Source organism: Schistocerca serialis, chromosome 3 (assembly GCF_023864345.2).
Source record: "Schistocerca serialis cubense isolate TAMUIC-IGC-003099 chromosome 3, iqSchSeri2.2, whole genome shotgun sequence".
Lineage (NCBI taxonomy): Eukaryota > Metazoa > Arthropoda > Insecta > Orthoptera > Acrididae > Schistocerca > Schistocerca serialis.
The window spans coordinates 206,725,204-206,741,151 of NC_064640.1; the positions used below are offsets into that span (position 1 = coordinate 206,725,204).

General features: G+C 38.4%; 1 protein-coding gene across 1 annotated transcript; it reads right to left on the reverse strand.

The window, feature by feature from the left end:
• Positions 1-6,029: 6,029 nt before the first annotated feature.
• On the reverse strand, positions 6,030-9,455 carry LOC126470748 (uncharacterized). The gene is made up of 4 exons (XM_050098755.1): positions 9,313-9,455; positions 8,661-8,984; positions 7,001-7,753; positions 6,030-6,304 (listed from the first exon to the last, which is right to left on the reverse strand). Exons 1-4 carry the CDS (start codon positions 9,356-9,358, stop codon positions 6,030-6,032), a joined length of 1,398 nt encoding a protein of 465 aa, XP_049954712.1. The 5' UTR covers positions 9,359-9,455.
• Positions 9,456-15,948: the final 6,493 nt, after the last annotated feature.

Sequence of the window (15,948 nt, forward strand, 5' to 3'; positions counted from 1 at the left end):
TTTATAATGCTGTGTTCACCTGACCAGAAGTCTTGTTCCCGCTGCTACGGAACCTCACTAATTCCACTATATCTAGCTTTAACCTGACCATTTCCCTTTTTAAATTTTCTAACCTACCTGCCAATTTGACATTCCAAGCTCCAACCCATAGAACGCTAGTTTTCTTGAAGAAATTAGTAGTTAATAAACGACCTCCCGAAAGTGCAGTTAGTATCAGCGACAACTGCTTTGAAAAGCCCTTCCAAAGCACTTTCACAGGAGTGTGTCCAAGTACGATCCTGAAAATATGTAAAACTTTCAAACCTTCAGCTAGTGTTGATTACTATGATTTGTCATGTAATTTGTTTAAAGATGCTATTGGCTGTGTAATTTATCCTTTAACTTATTGTGTAAATAAATCTCTAGATGAAAATAAGTTCAATGAGAAACTAAAAATTTCTAGAGTTGTGCCCGTATATAAAAAAGTTGAAAAGAACTGTCCCACTAGCTATAGGCTCATGTCCATAACTCCTTTTTTTCTAAAATTTTTAAACAATAATGTATAAAAAAGTTAGTGTTTATTTGGACAAATCAATGATAAACAGTTTGGGTTCAGGGAAGGTAAATGTACAACTGACTCAATGAATTCACAAGTAAAATTTGTCCTAGTTGTGTTCGAGGCTTGGGACTATGCTCCGGCTATGTTTTGTGACCTGAGCAGAGCTTTTGATTGTGTAGAGCAGGGCTTCCCAACAAAATTTTCTCAAGGACCCCCTCATCGAACATGATTGGTACCTTGTCATATCACAGTATCAAGTACCTAGAAAGCCAAATTAAGAGTCTTTTTTTAAGTTTTCTATTTTTGGTACTTAGAAAAAACATTGACATATTCATTATTGAAAAAATATTGAGCTTAAAACTTTTTCAATTTAGCCATCATCGTTATTGTTAAATTTTTGATTATTGCTCAAAATCTTTGCCTTCAAATCTGGGTGTTTAGCATAACAAAGTCCTTAAAAAAATTGAGTATGAACTGAAAATGACAGGAAAATATTTAAACTGAGTGTATTGGTCTTTCAAGTGTACTACACTTGAGATTGCATTGAGTAGACATGTGTGAAAAATAAGAAAACACTAATTTCATACAAGGTATTATTTATTTGAAAAAATACAGTTACAACAGAGTACTCCATCAGTATACAATTAGTTTTAATTTTCAGTTCTTAATGAGGTGAGTTCAATCTGACCTCTGAGTCCATTATTTCTGAAATATTAGGTTCCAAACTTGAAACTTTCACTCTGAAATCTGACCGCACGTCGAGCCGATTCCTATATTTTGTTTTTCATGAACCACATGGAAGAAAATGCTTGCTCACACCAATATGTGGTGGCAAATGGAAGGATCTTTTTCATTGCCTTATCTCCAAGTTTCTTGTAGTCCTTGCGTGCTGTTGCCCAGAAGTCTGTAATTTTATCACCAATGAAAATGTTTATCATCATACCACAGCTTGACAGATCCACAAGTTGATCTTGCTCTTCTTCAGTGAGGCCTTGGATTTTGTCTATTTCTTCACAGCTGAAGGGATTTTGAATCCATCTGTCGTCAGGGTCAGGTTCAGGGAAATACTCTCTAAAAATGGTGGCTAGGCTGCGTAGATGCTCGGCTACATTGATCTTGATCTGGTCAGGCAAACTCTCCTCTGATGACTCCAAGAATTGTTTTAAAGTAGAAAAGTTAGTTAGTGACTCGTTTTCTATCCTTGATGTCCAGATCTGATGCTTTTTGACCATAGCACTAATCTTATCCTCAACTTTGAACATGTCTACATTTTTCCTTGGATTGCAGATGTCGAGTTTTAATGTAGTTGATGATTTGAACTACTTCGTTAAGTATCTTTTGCAAAGGTTCAGACAATCTTTTGGCTACTAAGCCTTCACGATGGATACAACAGTAAGTCCATTTCACCTCGGGGGCTACTGCTTTGATATGAGCTAGAAGTCCTGTTTTTTTGCCAGCCATTGACTTTGCCCCATCCGTCGGCAAGCCTACACATTTTTTCCAGGTGTCATGTTCATTGAGATAATTATTTAATGCAGTAAAAATATTGCCTGCTGTTGTATGCAGTAGTTCGCATGAAAAAAGAAAATCTTCAAAAACTTGGCCCACCCATAAGAATCCTGCGAAAACCAACATTATGTTTTTTTTAATATGTCTGTGCTTTCATACAAATGTAGAGCATACATGTCACTCATACAAAGTCTCGCCAGCAATGTTTCTTCCACGTTAACTGCCATATCAGTAATTTGTCTTTGAACAGTATTATTTGAGAGTGGGACAGTTCCTGTTATCTTAGCAGCTGCATCACCTAACATTCTCTTGCAAAGTATTATTGCTGATGGCAGTATAAGTTCCTCAGCAATTGTGTGGTTTTTCCCACATTTAGCAACAAGCTGAGCCACCTCGTAAGACGCAAGGGTTGCATTTTCATTTATATTTGCACCACAGTGTTTGGTAATTGTTTTACGAGATATTTTCAACTCTCTTAATTTATTTTTGAAAAAATCTAATGACTTACTTTTGTACTCTGCATGCTTTGTTTCAAGATGGCACCAGAGATTTGCTGGTTTCATACATTCATTCGAAAGGCTTTCATAGTAAGGCTGAAATGCTTTCAGCAGAATACTAGATCAAATCAGGCATTATATAATGAAAAGAGAATAGAGGCAGCAAGGGTATGCAGGAGGAGAAAAAGGGAAGCCATGAAGAGAGAAGAGATGGAAGAGCAGTACAAAGGGAATGAAAGCATAAAATACTGCAAAAAAGGAACTCGAGAACATAGACCAAAAATAACAGCTTGTAAGGACAAAGAGGGAAATTAGCTGACAGATAAACAAGATGTTTTGGATAGATGGAGAGAATAATAAAAGGGAATTTTGGAGGTCAATCCTATCAGGAATGGGCAGCCACTCTATTACACCGTAGATCCAGAAATAGAGGAACCAACATTAGAGGAAGTACGGAAGGTAGTGCATTGTTTAAAAAATTATAAAGCACCAGGAACCAATGAAATAATTGCAGAACTGTTAAAAACGGGGGAACTGGTCTTCATAAGCGAATCCAAAAACTTATTAAGTTGAAATGGAATCAGAAAAGAATGCCCGAAGAATGGACCTTAGGTGTAATCCAACCAATACATAAGAAGGGAGACAAGACCTGCTGTTCAAATTACCGTGCTGAATGTAACCTATCAGATCTTCTCTAGTATTATCTACAACAGGTTAGTACCATATTCAAAAGATATTTTGGGGGAGTATCAGTACAGATTTCAGGCTAATAGATCAACAACAGACCAGATATTTGTGTTTAGGTAAATACGTATGAGTATAACATTGAGCTTCATAACCTCTGTGTAGACTTCAAGCAGGCCTTTGATAGTCTAAATGGAGCACAAACGTTAAATGATTTGCTGCTACTTGGTATACCATCGAAGTATGTCTCACTCATTCAAGCAATATTCGCTGGTTCCAAGGCTGCAGTGCGAGTGGATGGAGAACTGACCAATTGGTTTAGCATTAGTAAAGGTGTCAGACAAGGGGACGCACTCTCTACAATGCTTTTCAATCTGACTTGAAGCAGCCACGCGGAAGCTTCAGATATCTGGTTACATAGGCACAAAGTCGACTCAGATATGTGCTTATGCCAATGATCTAACAATTATTAGTAGAAGAAAGGTATCACTAGAGAGGACAATATGTGAGATGAAAGAAGCGACAGGACCTAGAGGCCTTTCTGTAAATGAAACAAAGACTAAGTACATGAATTTCACCAGGAAGGAAAATAATAACTCGGATAGATTATTAGCAGACGGTTTCAATTTTGAACATGTGCAGAACTTTGACTATTTGGGTTGATTAGATCATATAAGTCTCTTGAATGAGAACTGTCTTCCAGTGTTTTTATACTATCACCTACTTATTTAAGGGAATTCTCTGGTATCCTTTTCTAGTAGTAAATGCAGTTACTTGAGAAAATGTCTTACCTGACAACTTGGAGATCAGTACTGCCCTAGTATTAAGCTCTTCTTCCTTTCTCTGTATAGCCACTGCTTCAAGACAATTTCTGTATGTTACTGTCTGTCCACAAAGTGGTATCCTTTACCTTTCTGTTTAAATATATAGCAACTCTGCCTCCCTTATGTCCCTGTCCACTGAAACATTGCAAGTCTCTTGTATCCAAAAATGTGGCTGGAATATCTTCAGTCCGACATGAAGCTCCCAGATAATACCTTCTGTTCCAAATGTTGTCTATCGGCAATTGCGTACGAGACGGTATGTTTTTCTTGTATTGCCAACTCATATGAACCTGCCTAAGCATGTTGTAGGTACTTGTACCCAGTATGTATTTTCATTCCTGATGTTACTTTTGCCTCATAATTATTATGTATTAGCTTTCATAATTTGTCTTTATTGTAAATTTGCCACAATTATCTGATGACTCAAAACCCATAAAGTTTTTAGCAATTAAAGCATTTCCATGGAAAGTCTGAATGGTCACATACCTTACAAATAGAAGAACGTTGTACATCTTGATTACATTTTCTTCCTGTCCACTTTCACACAATCTCTGGTGTCTCAGAATCAATTATTACTTCTATTGCTCTCAATATCCTAGCAACGTAGTGTCCATTTTGAAGTAAAATTCTTACATTTGAAACATATGTTGAGAAATATGTGTAGCTAAAAAAAGGAAGAAAGTGACCAGCATAGCAAATTCCACTTTCACTCTGAAAAATGTTCTAAAACTGCAATAACAGGAATGAGGTGTTCTCATCAGTGAAGTGTGAACAAAAAACAGGTGAAACATCTTTACTGTAAGTACGGTTACTGCAGCTCAGACACATTTATTGTCTATTAAAAAAAAAGCCACTGACAACTTGTAAAGAATATTCAGTGAAAGAAAACGCACAATTAATATCCATGAAAATAGGATTACCTTCATGCAGTAATGATGAAATTTTTCTCTACATTAATGTAAAGTCTCTTAAAGGCCAACTTATAACAACTGCTGTACTGACTAGAAAGAATCAGTTACAGCATCTTCTGTACCAATAAAAATTGGGCGAATGACACCAAAATAGTTTAAAGTTTTCCTCTTTGCTATCTACTGCTTGGTAAATTCTGCCAACCAAGCATTGCACATTATCAATCTACATAAAAACTCCTATTCTGAAAGATAAATCTCAAAAGGTACTGAAGACAAAGGTATATAAATCTAAAAATATAATTGCTACATGTAAAGCACATGAGACTACAAACTCTAAAAATAATTCTAAAGCAGCTTGGAATGATACTGAAAAGGAAATGATTAATTGTAGTAAAGAAAATAGTGTCCCACTTGTCTTTACAATTCTCAGTATTCTGTAAATCATACTAACCGCACCACCCTGCTCAGTAATTGCACCTTGTTTCCTCAGACTGAACACTGAAATTATTTACCACCAATTTCCTTGGTCAATTACTGTAGGAATGCACAGACAAAAATTTTCAGGAAGTTGCTACATTCAGAGCCTTTAAATAAATATAAGGGAGCATCAGATACTTAGCTTAAGTGCACTGAATTTTATTCTGTTGAACTCTTCATAATAAACCAAATTGAAATGTGATTCAGAAGTGAAAAATATCTTTTTAATTTTTATGCAATGTATTGTTACAACAGACTTCAGTACATCATGTGATAAGGAGCTTCAAATTCATGCCACACAAGCTCTGCAGACGTCAATTTTCTACTCTAGTTACACAGCAATTCATTTTAATGTAATCAAGTAGTATTTCAAATAAATGTTTTAATTGCACGTGCAAATAAAAGGATAAAGGTATCAATTGAAAAAGAACACTGCAAACGTTTTTATTTTCTTTATTAATATCACTTGGGTTTCCACATCACCAACAGGGGTACCAAGCACAATGCGTTACTCTTTGTTTTACATGGCGAGTTTCCCCAGTAGGCCTACAAACCATGGAATGTACAGAAACACATACACATCTAAAACTTAGTACCGACAGTAATTATGGTCAGAATCTACGTGAACATTTAATATTTCACTTTCAGGCTGCCTCAGTGCTGAAACAATATTTTCTTTTTCAGCAAGAGTTGGTTTCTTCAAACTGCCATTTGGCTGTTTGTTACATTTACCATGTCTTCGTTGCACTTTTACCTTCTCGTTGCTGGGGGGTCGTGAAGCTTCCCTGCAGTCTGATTGAAAAAGTGACAGCGAATGAGCTGCATCCTTCTGTAGTGACTTCAGGATTTCTGTGGACACTTTACCTGAACCGACACGGTTAATCAAAATTTGATATGTGGACACTAGTTCTTGGGCCAGAGATGTGTTCTCGTGATCATCAGTATTTGTTTGCAGTGAACACAAAATGGCAGAAGCCTCTTCTGTCACCGTTGCTTCACTTGGTATAAATGTGGCACTTGAATGTAATGCATACGTCATTGACACTGCATGAATGTGCTTGCATATGTTCAAATGAATTAAACTGTCCGCACAAGAACAACTGAAAGCATGTAAACATATATTACATTTGGAGCACTTCAACTTGCACTCCAATTTACATTCAATGTTATTTAAAATCACAGTATGTGTTACACCACAATGTGTTTGGGATTTCACATGAAACTTTGTACCATCAGTATTGACTGTAATGTCATTCTCCTTAATACTACATGAAGCTTTATGACGAGCCTCAATAAGATTTATTCTATATGAATGGCCACCCTTATACAATTTAACCATTCGAGCACACAGTTTGTCACGCACCAATTTCATCAACACAACAAGTAGTCTGTCAAGTCTATTGTTTGTTTTTCCCTCTAAATAACAGTATTTTAAAACTCTATGCATTGCTTCAAGGTACATATTTGTATTTATACCCAGATTGCGACGGTGACAGTATGCCCACTGCTGAGGCCGGAATAAGTAATTTGACGAGAAATATACACCAAAGTCTCTTGTACCTTCATCTGCTTGAAGCTGCCCGACGAACGATTCCAGCAGCTCATTAAAATTGTCTATGTCCGCTTCTTCAAGCAATGTACGAAGAGCTTTGTACACAAGTGCTTTCTTTTCTTCATTGCCATGTACTTTCTTCAAATTATTCCGCCAGCTGCGGTCTATGTGCCAAGCACACAGTAGATTATTTTCTGCAGGTCCCATGACTCGTGACCAGGCACTACGGAAAGTATTAGTGTCATCAGACATGAACACAGACGTTTTTATGATGCCAGCTCTCTCTTTCACAGCACTAAAGAAATGAGTCATTATGGAAGTAGTCTCCCGATTTGAAACACAGAATGCTACAGGCATACCTGAACCAAAATCGTCTACCACTAACAGTGTGGTCACCAACAGTTTGTAAACATTTGTACAATGTGTGGAGTCTACACATACAATATTTTGTCCAAATCTCTGTAATAACTGTTTCTGGTAGTCAGTCATTAACACTATCACCGAGTCAGTCCTATCAAAATCTTCCCTGGCCTCACCTTCTTTCTTATAGAGGAGAACACAGTCTTTCATTTTCTCCAACCACATACCAACACTGACTTCATCAATGTTATGCTGTTGATCATCACCAATGGCGAAGTCTCTCTTAATATTATGAAGGTCATGTCGAGTCAGGAGATGCAGCCTCTCCACTCCGCTGGAATGAACTGAGTCCCGCACATCATCCAGAATTCTCTGGAAAGTGACCCCCTCAGCAATTTTGCCTGCAACATTTTAAATTTACTCCAACTACAAAGAGGCCAATTCTGAGTATGTACATGAAAACACTATTCAGAAAGGACACTGTAGTTAACCACCCCCCCCAAAATAAATTCATGCAATATAACAGTTGCTAAGTACTTATAAACTAGATAGTTTAATAAATGGCTTAACAGTATATTCAGTGTACCCTTCCAACAGTACTGAAGATGCTATTAAAACACTGGGGATGGGAGAATAAACAGGCCTGATTAAAGCACCTGTTGCAATGTGATATTTCCCAGTTTCAGCTACCAAGGCTATTTCCAAATGGTTACGAGGTCTACAAGTACATGTCAGAATTGTAACTGGTGTTTTTGTCTAGTCTCAAATCCATTATTGTAGTTGCAAATGCCTGATCCACCATGTTTAACATGCTGGACAAGAAACAATAAATGTACTGCCTTTAGTCTATTAGATACATTAATGATCTATTCTTAAATAGACTACTATGATGCAAGCAATAACACAGGGCAACACAAGTATTTCAGAACTTATTTCCACACTTGTATTACTGTAATGCATTACACCTGCTCTCACACACACCTAAGTACATGGCATTACAGTCACCAATATTGTGGTCAATATGGATCACATCTGGTCTTTTACAACTGCTTTCAAGCTAACATCACAAATTGTATTCATATGAACTGCCAATCGATATATTCACACCTTTTACTCCAGATCACATATCCATAACAATATTAATTTCGCAGCAGAAAAAAAAACAATGCTCCTTCACTGCAAAAATAATAAAAGTCAACTACATATAACTAACAGCAAGCCTGACAATGGATTCTGAAACTTTCACACCATATTTACTTGGTGATCACTGAAAGGCCAGCAAAATTCTACAATCAAGGTAATACTCACCAGCGATGGCTTCTCTATCAGAACCACTGAGATGCAGAAAAGCAATGTTCTGGTCGTGGCCGAAATGTGTTCTGTAGTAAATGACACTACAGATTCCACTTTCTTCTTCGTGAAGCTCTATGGCAGCAACGCAATGGTTTCCCATCTTGCAAGTGCCCTGGGACTTACACAACCTTTTGCCACCTGACTTCGAAGAAAATGTGCCACTTCTGTGGCATACAAAAGTGGTTTTTGCAGTGCCATCCTTTAAACGCTTAGTGCCATAACTAGAGACAAAACTACTTTTTGTTTTTCTCTCCTCCTCAGACTTCCACTTCATAAAGTCTAAAACAAAAGCATCAATGAAAGACAATTGCATTCAGATTCAATAAGTGCAAAGTACACAGCAGGAGTAAAAAAAAAACGTGCACTGTTAAGATACCCTCACGAGTTACTGGTGTGATTTTAATCATTTAAATTTGCAACAATTTAACTTATACTTAATGTAGCAGACAGTAAGTTTACAGTTAATGTGAAATGCGTCTTTACACGCTTTCAAATAAGCACATGTTCTATTGACCAACAAAAACAAGATCTAATGGCCACGGGTCAGGCAAGTATGTAATAATAATCGGCGATATTAATTTAAGTAGGCAGTGTAGACTTTACTTACCGTCCTTCGTTTGAAATTCACTAATTTCTTTTACCATCTCAACCATGTGCTCCTGCTCCACATGTAGGCGCAACTTAGCCAAGAAATTGCATTTAAAGCTACAGTCACTTTTTGAGCACTTTATCGTACCTTCTTCACCTGGCTGAATTTTATGCACATTTCTCAAATGAGCATTCAAATGCTTCCTTGCTGAATATTCTCTATCACATACATAACAAGCAACAGTACCAGCCATACCAACGAAATAATTCACTCTCACAACGTGTAAGGATATTCGCTCATCAACTGTGAATACGAGAATGTGTGTAGAAAGATGTTGCATTCGCTCAGATGTCACCTATGCTTCTGATTGGCTACTGTATATGACGTCATGAATTTAACAGTCAGCCAATCAGCATCGCGACCAGCGGGTCGCGAGACGCAGGTGTCCAGCACGGGCGGCCGCCTCACGTGACAGGCGTCGGCAGTGTTTCCGCACGCTGGCCAGGGGGTGGCGAGGATTTGAACTAATTCAGATGGAGCGCGGACGTCGTGGTGACAGCACTGCAATATCAAAGATGTGTGTGCTGACTGTGTTGGAGAACAAGTGATGACCGCACTGCTTGAAATAAAGTGTTCAGTCCCTTCTCCCATTCAATATCAAAGGACGTGACTTACGTTACTATAAGAGCAGTTTATTATTTGACGCGATTATGATAGGCTACCAGTGAAAAAAGATAAGTGACGAAGAAAGTTCATACGTGTGATCAATTATGGTGTTGGGATTTGAACTTGTGATAGATTTTTGTTATGGATGTAAGGAAAATGGCTTTCTTGCCGAGAAAATCGGACATCTTGAATAAATAATAAATGATAATAATAAATAGAAGTACAGTTTTCGAGACATTATCGTGTTGGAATTTGAATTAGGTGCAATTTTCTAGTGGAGGTCGGCCTATAATAATAAATAATAATAATAATAAATGATAATGAATGATAATAAATGATAATGAATGATAATAAATGACAATGGATGATAATTAATGTTAATAAATGATAATGAATAATAATGAATAATAGTAAGGAAAAGTAAGGTTTTGCAGCCATTATCGTGTTGGAATTTGATTTTTGAGGGAATTTTCTAGTGGATGCAGGTCAATAATAATAAATGATAATAAATAATATTAAATAATAATAAATAATAATAAACGATAATGAATGTTAATGAATGATAACCAATAATAATAATAATAAAGATAAGTGCGGTTTTTGTATGCATTATCCTGTTGGATTTCAAACTTCCCGCCATTTTTTCTTCTGGATGCTTAGGTTAGTGGACATAGCCCAATTGGTCTATTTTCCCGCCAAAATTCAAAATTCCCGCAATTTTTTCTTGAGGTTAGGTTAGTGGACGTAGCACAATTGGCCTATTTTCCCGCCAAAAGCCGCCATCTTGGATGATGTCATGCACTGTTGCCAAGTATACATGCCGCCATCTTGGATGACGTCATCGCCGCCATCTTGAATAAATTCGGCAACAATGGAGAGTGGGGTGACGCAAACCTTGCCCTACTACTATCCAGAGCGTGTTTTACTAACTGTTGACGATCGGAATCGTATAAATATAGTGATGTGGTAAGTACAATCCCCTATTTTTTTTTATAGCACAGAGATGTTTACAGATTCCGCCCTCAGCTGCATATGGGCAATCACACGTCGCCATTTCACAATCAACAATGTACAGATTAGCCTTTCCTTTGACGAAATAAGTATTGTCATCCGTGTGTACAATATTTTCAATACTGCTACTTGCTTGGCAATATTTTTCATATGGTAACGTAAGGTTTCCCGCTCTCCATTGGCAAACTGAGTCAACCTTTTCTTGTGGTATGGTTCAAAGTTCTTCGTGATGATATCTACTAATGCACACATACTAAAAACTTTAAAGCGATGCAGCACTACGTCTTTAAAAATTCGTATTGTAGATTCACAGTAATTATTTGTGTTATTCCCCCATGTTACGATATTGGTGCCATATGCTGAAAAGCACTCCTCAAGCAGTCGCCACAAATGTGTTAGGTGTTTTTCCAGCTTTTTATTTTTCTTCCCATTTAATATCTCAGACATACTGACTTAGGCTTCTCGTGTTGTATCGGCATACATTACGGAGTGGCATTTCTTCATAACTGGTTGTATATCGACTTTAATAACGTCGTGATAACTTTCCCACAGCCAACGCCGAAGAGCTAGCTTAACATGAAACATGCAGATAATAAGCCTACTGTTTGGAGGAACAGTTCGTAAGGCATTCCTTTCTGCGCTGCTGTCATCTGTCATAACTATTTTTGGACGTAAAACCTTCTGGCAAGTCTCCTATAAATAATCTTTTGCAGACTAAATGTTATGTATGTTATTTTTTTGAGACTGACTTGTGTGCAAAATGACAAAAACAGGCAAAGCACCAATTTTCTTTGCAGCAAATGTAAGTGTAACACAGGTATTGCTCTGATCACAGGATCCACTCCAGTCAATAAACCAGAAACCATCTTCGCACGATGGGTGTTGCTATAACGCACACGACTGGTTCTTCTTTGACACAAATATATACATTTATTTTAGATAACGCAATCTTGTTTTCTTTTAAAAGTTCGATAACGTCACAGACGTCTCATGACCCGTAGGTTTGATGACGTCATTGTTCATATAGTATTGTCGGTCAAGTGGATTTTACAACGTAGTGCAAACGTTTTTCTAACATTCCTCATTGAGAGCCATGTCATGAAAATATCTGGCTGCTGCAGCTGTCACGCAACCTTCAAAATACGATCCAAATTGCTTTGTAATGTATTCAGAACAACGAAGGAGGCTCAATGCTTGGGCAACACTGACGCGCTGGGAGTGATTATAGTAGATCTCATTAATGGTGAATTTTTAAGGTACTCTTAGTTACTTTTAAAAACTTAATTCCTATATTTGCTTCTCAATTGAAGTTTTTAGTCACCCTTTCTTTTTGTCTCTGTTTTTGACAATTATACTTTTCTGAAATCATATCGTATCTGCTGCGAATAACATCTCATCATAATCCAATTTGTTTGTCACCGAAAACTTTTCAATGAAATAACCACACATTGCGTTGTAATCACCTTTACAAGATAAAGAGCATCGAAATTTACATTGGTAATTATTATTGTCTCCATCTACATCTACATCTACATGACTACTCTGCAATTCACATTTAAGTGCTTGGCAGAGGGTTCGTCGAACCACAATCGTACTATCTCTCTACCATTCCATTCCGAACAGCGCGCGGGAAAAACGAACACCTAAACCTTTCTGTTCGAGCTCTGATTTCTCTTATTTTATTTTGATGATCATTCCTACCTATGTAGCTTGGGCTCAAAAAAATATTTTCGCATTCGGAAGAGAAAGTTGGTGACTGAAATTTCGTAAATAGATCTCGCCGCGACGAAAAACGTCTTTGCTGTAATGACTTCGCCGGCCGAAGTGGCCGTGCGGTTAAAGGCGCTGCAGTCTGGAACCGCAAGACCGCTACGGTCGCAGGTTCGAATCCTGCCTCGGGCATGGATGTTTGTGATATCCTTAGGTTAGTTAGGTTTAACTAGTTCTAAGTTCTAGGGGACTAATGACCTCAGCAGTTGAGTCCCATAGTGCTCGGAACCATTTTTTTTGTAATGACTTCCATCCCAATTCGCGTATCATATCTGCCACACTCTCTCCCCTACTACGTGATAATAAAAAACGAGCTGCCCTTTTTTGCACCCTTTCGATGTCCTCCGTCAATCCCAGCTGGTAAGGATCCCACGCCGCGCAGCAATATTCTAACAGAGGACGAACAAGTGTAGTGTAAGCTGTCTCTTTAGTGGACTTGTTGCATCTTCAAAGTGTCCTGACAATGAAACGCAACCTTTGGCTCGCCTTCCCCACAATACTATCTATGTGGTCTTTCCAACTGAAGTTGTTCGTAATTTTAACACCCAGGTACTTAGTTGAACTGACAACCTTGAGAATTGTACTATTTATCGAGTAATCGAATTCCAACGGATTTCTTTTGGAACTCATGTGGATCACCTCACACTTATCGTTATTTAGGGTCAACTGCCACCTGCCACACCATACAGCAGTCTTTTCTAAATCGCTTTGCAACTGATACTGGTCTTCGGATGACCTTACCAGACGGTAAATTACAGCATCATCTGCGAACAGCCTAAGAGAACTGCTCAGATTGTCACCCAGGTCATTTATATAGATCAGGAACAGCAGAGGTCCCAGGACGCTTCCCTGGGGAACACTTGATATCACTTCAGTTTTACTCGATGATTTGCCATCTATTACTACGAACTGCGACCTTCCTGACAGGAAATCACGAATCCAGTCGCACAACTGAGACGATACTCCATAGGCCCGCAGCTTGATTAGAAGTCGCTTGTGAGGAACGGTGTCAAAAGCTTTCCGGAAATCTAGAAATACGGAATCAACTTGAGATCCCCTGTCGATAGCGGCCATTACTTCGTGCGAATAAAGAGCTAGCTGCGTTGCACAAGAACGATGTTTTCTGAAACCATGCTGATTACGTATCAATAGATCGTTCCCTTCGAGGTGATTCATAATGTTTGAATACAGTATATGCTCCAAAACTCTACTGCAAACCGACGTCAATGATATAGGTCTGTAGTTAGATGGATTACTCCTACTACCCTTCTTAAAAACTGGTGCGGCCTGCGCAATTTTCCAATCTGTAGGTACAGATCTATCGGTGAGCGAGCGGATGTATATGAGTGCTAAGTAGGGAGCTATTGTATCAGCGTAATCTGAAAGGAACCTAATCGGTATACAATCTGGACCTGAAGACTTGCCCGTATAAAGCGATTTGAGTTGCTTCGTAACCCCTAAGGTATCTACTTCTAAGAAACTCATGCTAGCAGCTGTTCGTGTTTCAAATTCTGGAATATTCCATTCATCTTCCCTGGTGAAGGAATTTCGGAAAACTGCGTTCAATAACTCCGCTTTAGCGGCACAGTCGTCGGTAACAGTACCATCGGCACAGCGCAGCGAAGGTATTGACTGCGTCTTGCCGCTTGTGTACTTTACATACGACCAGAATTTCTTCGGATTTTCTACCAAATTTCGAGACAATGTTCCGCTGTGGAACCTATTAAAGGCACCTCGCACTGAAGTCCGTGCCAAATTTCGCGCGTCTGTAAATTTTAGCCAATCTTCGGGATTTCGCGTTCTTCTGAACTTCGCATGCTTTTTCCGTTGCCTCTGCAACAGAGTTCGGACCTGTTTTGTGTACCACGGGGAATCAGTTCCATCTCTTACCAATTTATGAGGTATGAATCTCTCAATTGCTGTTGCTACTATATCTTTGAATTTAAGCCACATCTCGTCTACATTTGCATAGTCAGTTCGGAAGGAATGGAGATTGTCTCTTAGGAAGGCTTCTAGTGACACTTTATCCGCTTTTTTAAATAAAATTATTTTGCGTTTGTTTCTGGTGGATTTGGAAGAAACGGTATTGAGCTTAGCTACAACGACCTCGTGATCACTAATCCCTGTACCAGTCATGATGCTCTCTATCAGCTCTGGATTGTTTGTGGCTAAGAGGTCAAGTGTGTTTTCGCAACCTTTTACAATTCGCGTGGGTTCGTTCTACATTTTCAGAACTGTCCACAGTACCACTGAGCATGTCTAAATCTCCGCGAATACTCTGTAAATCACACTTAAATGCCTGGCAGAGGGTTCATCGAGCCACCTCCGTAATAATTCTCATTATTATTCCAGCCACAGGAGCGTGCGGATAAAACGAACACCAATATCTTTCCGTGCGAGCTCTGATTTCCCTGATTTTATTACGATGATAGTTCGTCCCTACGTAGATCGGCATCAACAAAGTTCGCAGTCGGAGGAGAAAGTAGCTGACTGAAATTTGGTGATAAGATGCCCCGTAACGAGATACACCTTTGTTTTAATGATGTCCACTCCGAATCCTGAATCATATCCGTGAAACTCTCTCCCCTATCTCTCAATAATAAAAAGTGTGCTGCCCTTCTTTGAACTTTCTCGATGTATTCCGTTAATCCTGTCTGATAAGAATCCTACACCCTGCAGCAGTATTCAAAAGAAGCACTCTCTTCAGTAGATCCGTTGCATCTCCTAAGTCTTCTGCCAATAAAAAGCAGTCTTTGGTTCGTCTTCCACAGAAAACGTTTTATGTGTTCTTTCCAATTTAAGTAGTTCGTAATTGCAACTCCTAGGTTTTTAGATGAATTTACGGCTTTTAGATTTGATTGGTTTATAGTGTAACCTAAGTGTAACGGATTTCTTTTTGCACTTATGTGGATTACCTCACATTTTCATTACTTAAGGCCAATTGCCAATTTTGGCACCATAGAGGTATCTTGCCTAATTGTTTTGCAATTCGTTTTGATATTCTGATGAGTTTACTAGACGATAAACAACAGCATCATCTGCAAACAACTCAAGACAGTTGCCCAGATTGTCTCCTAAATGAATTATATAGGTAAGGAACAGCAGAGGGCCTATAATACTACCTTGGAGAACGTCAGAAATCACTCCTGTTTTACTCGATGACTTTCCGTCAATTACTACGAATTCGAGCTCTCTGACGGTAATCAC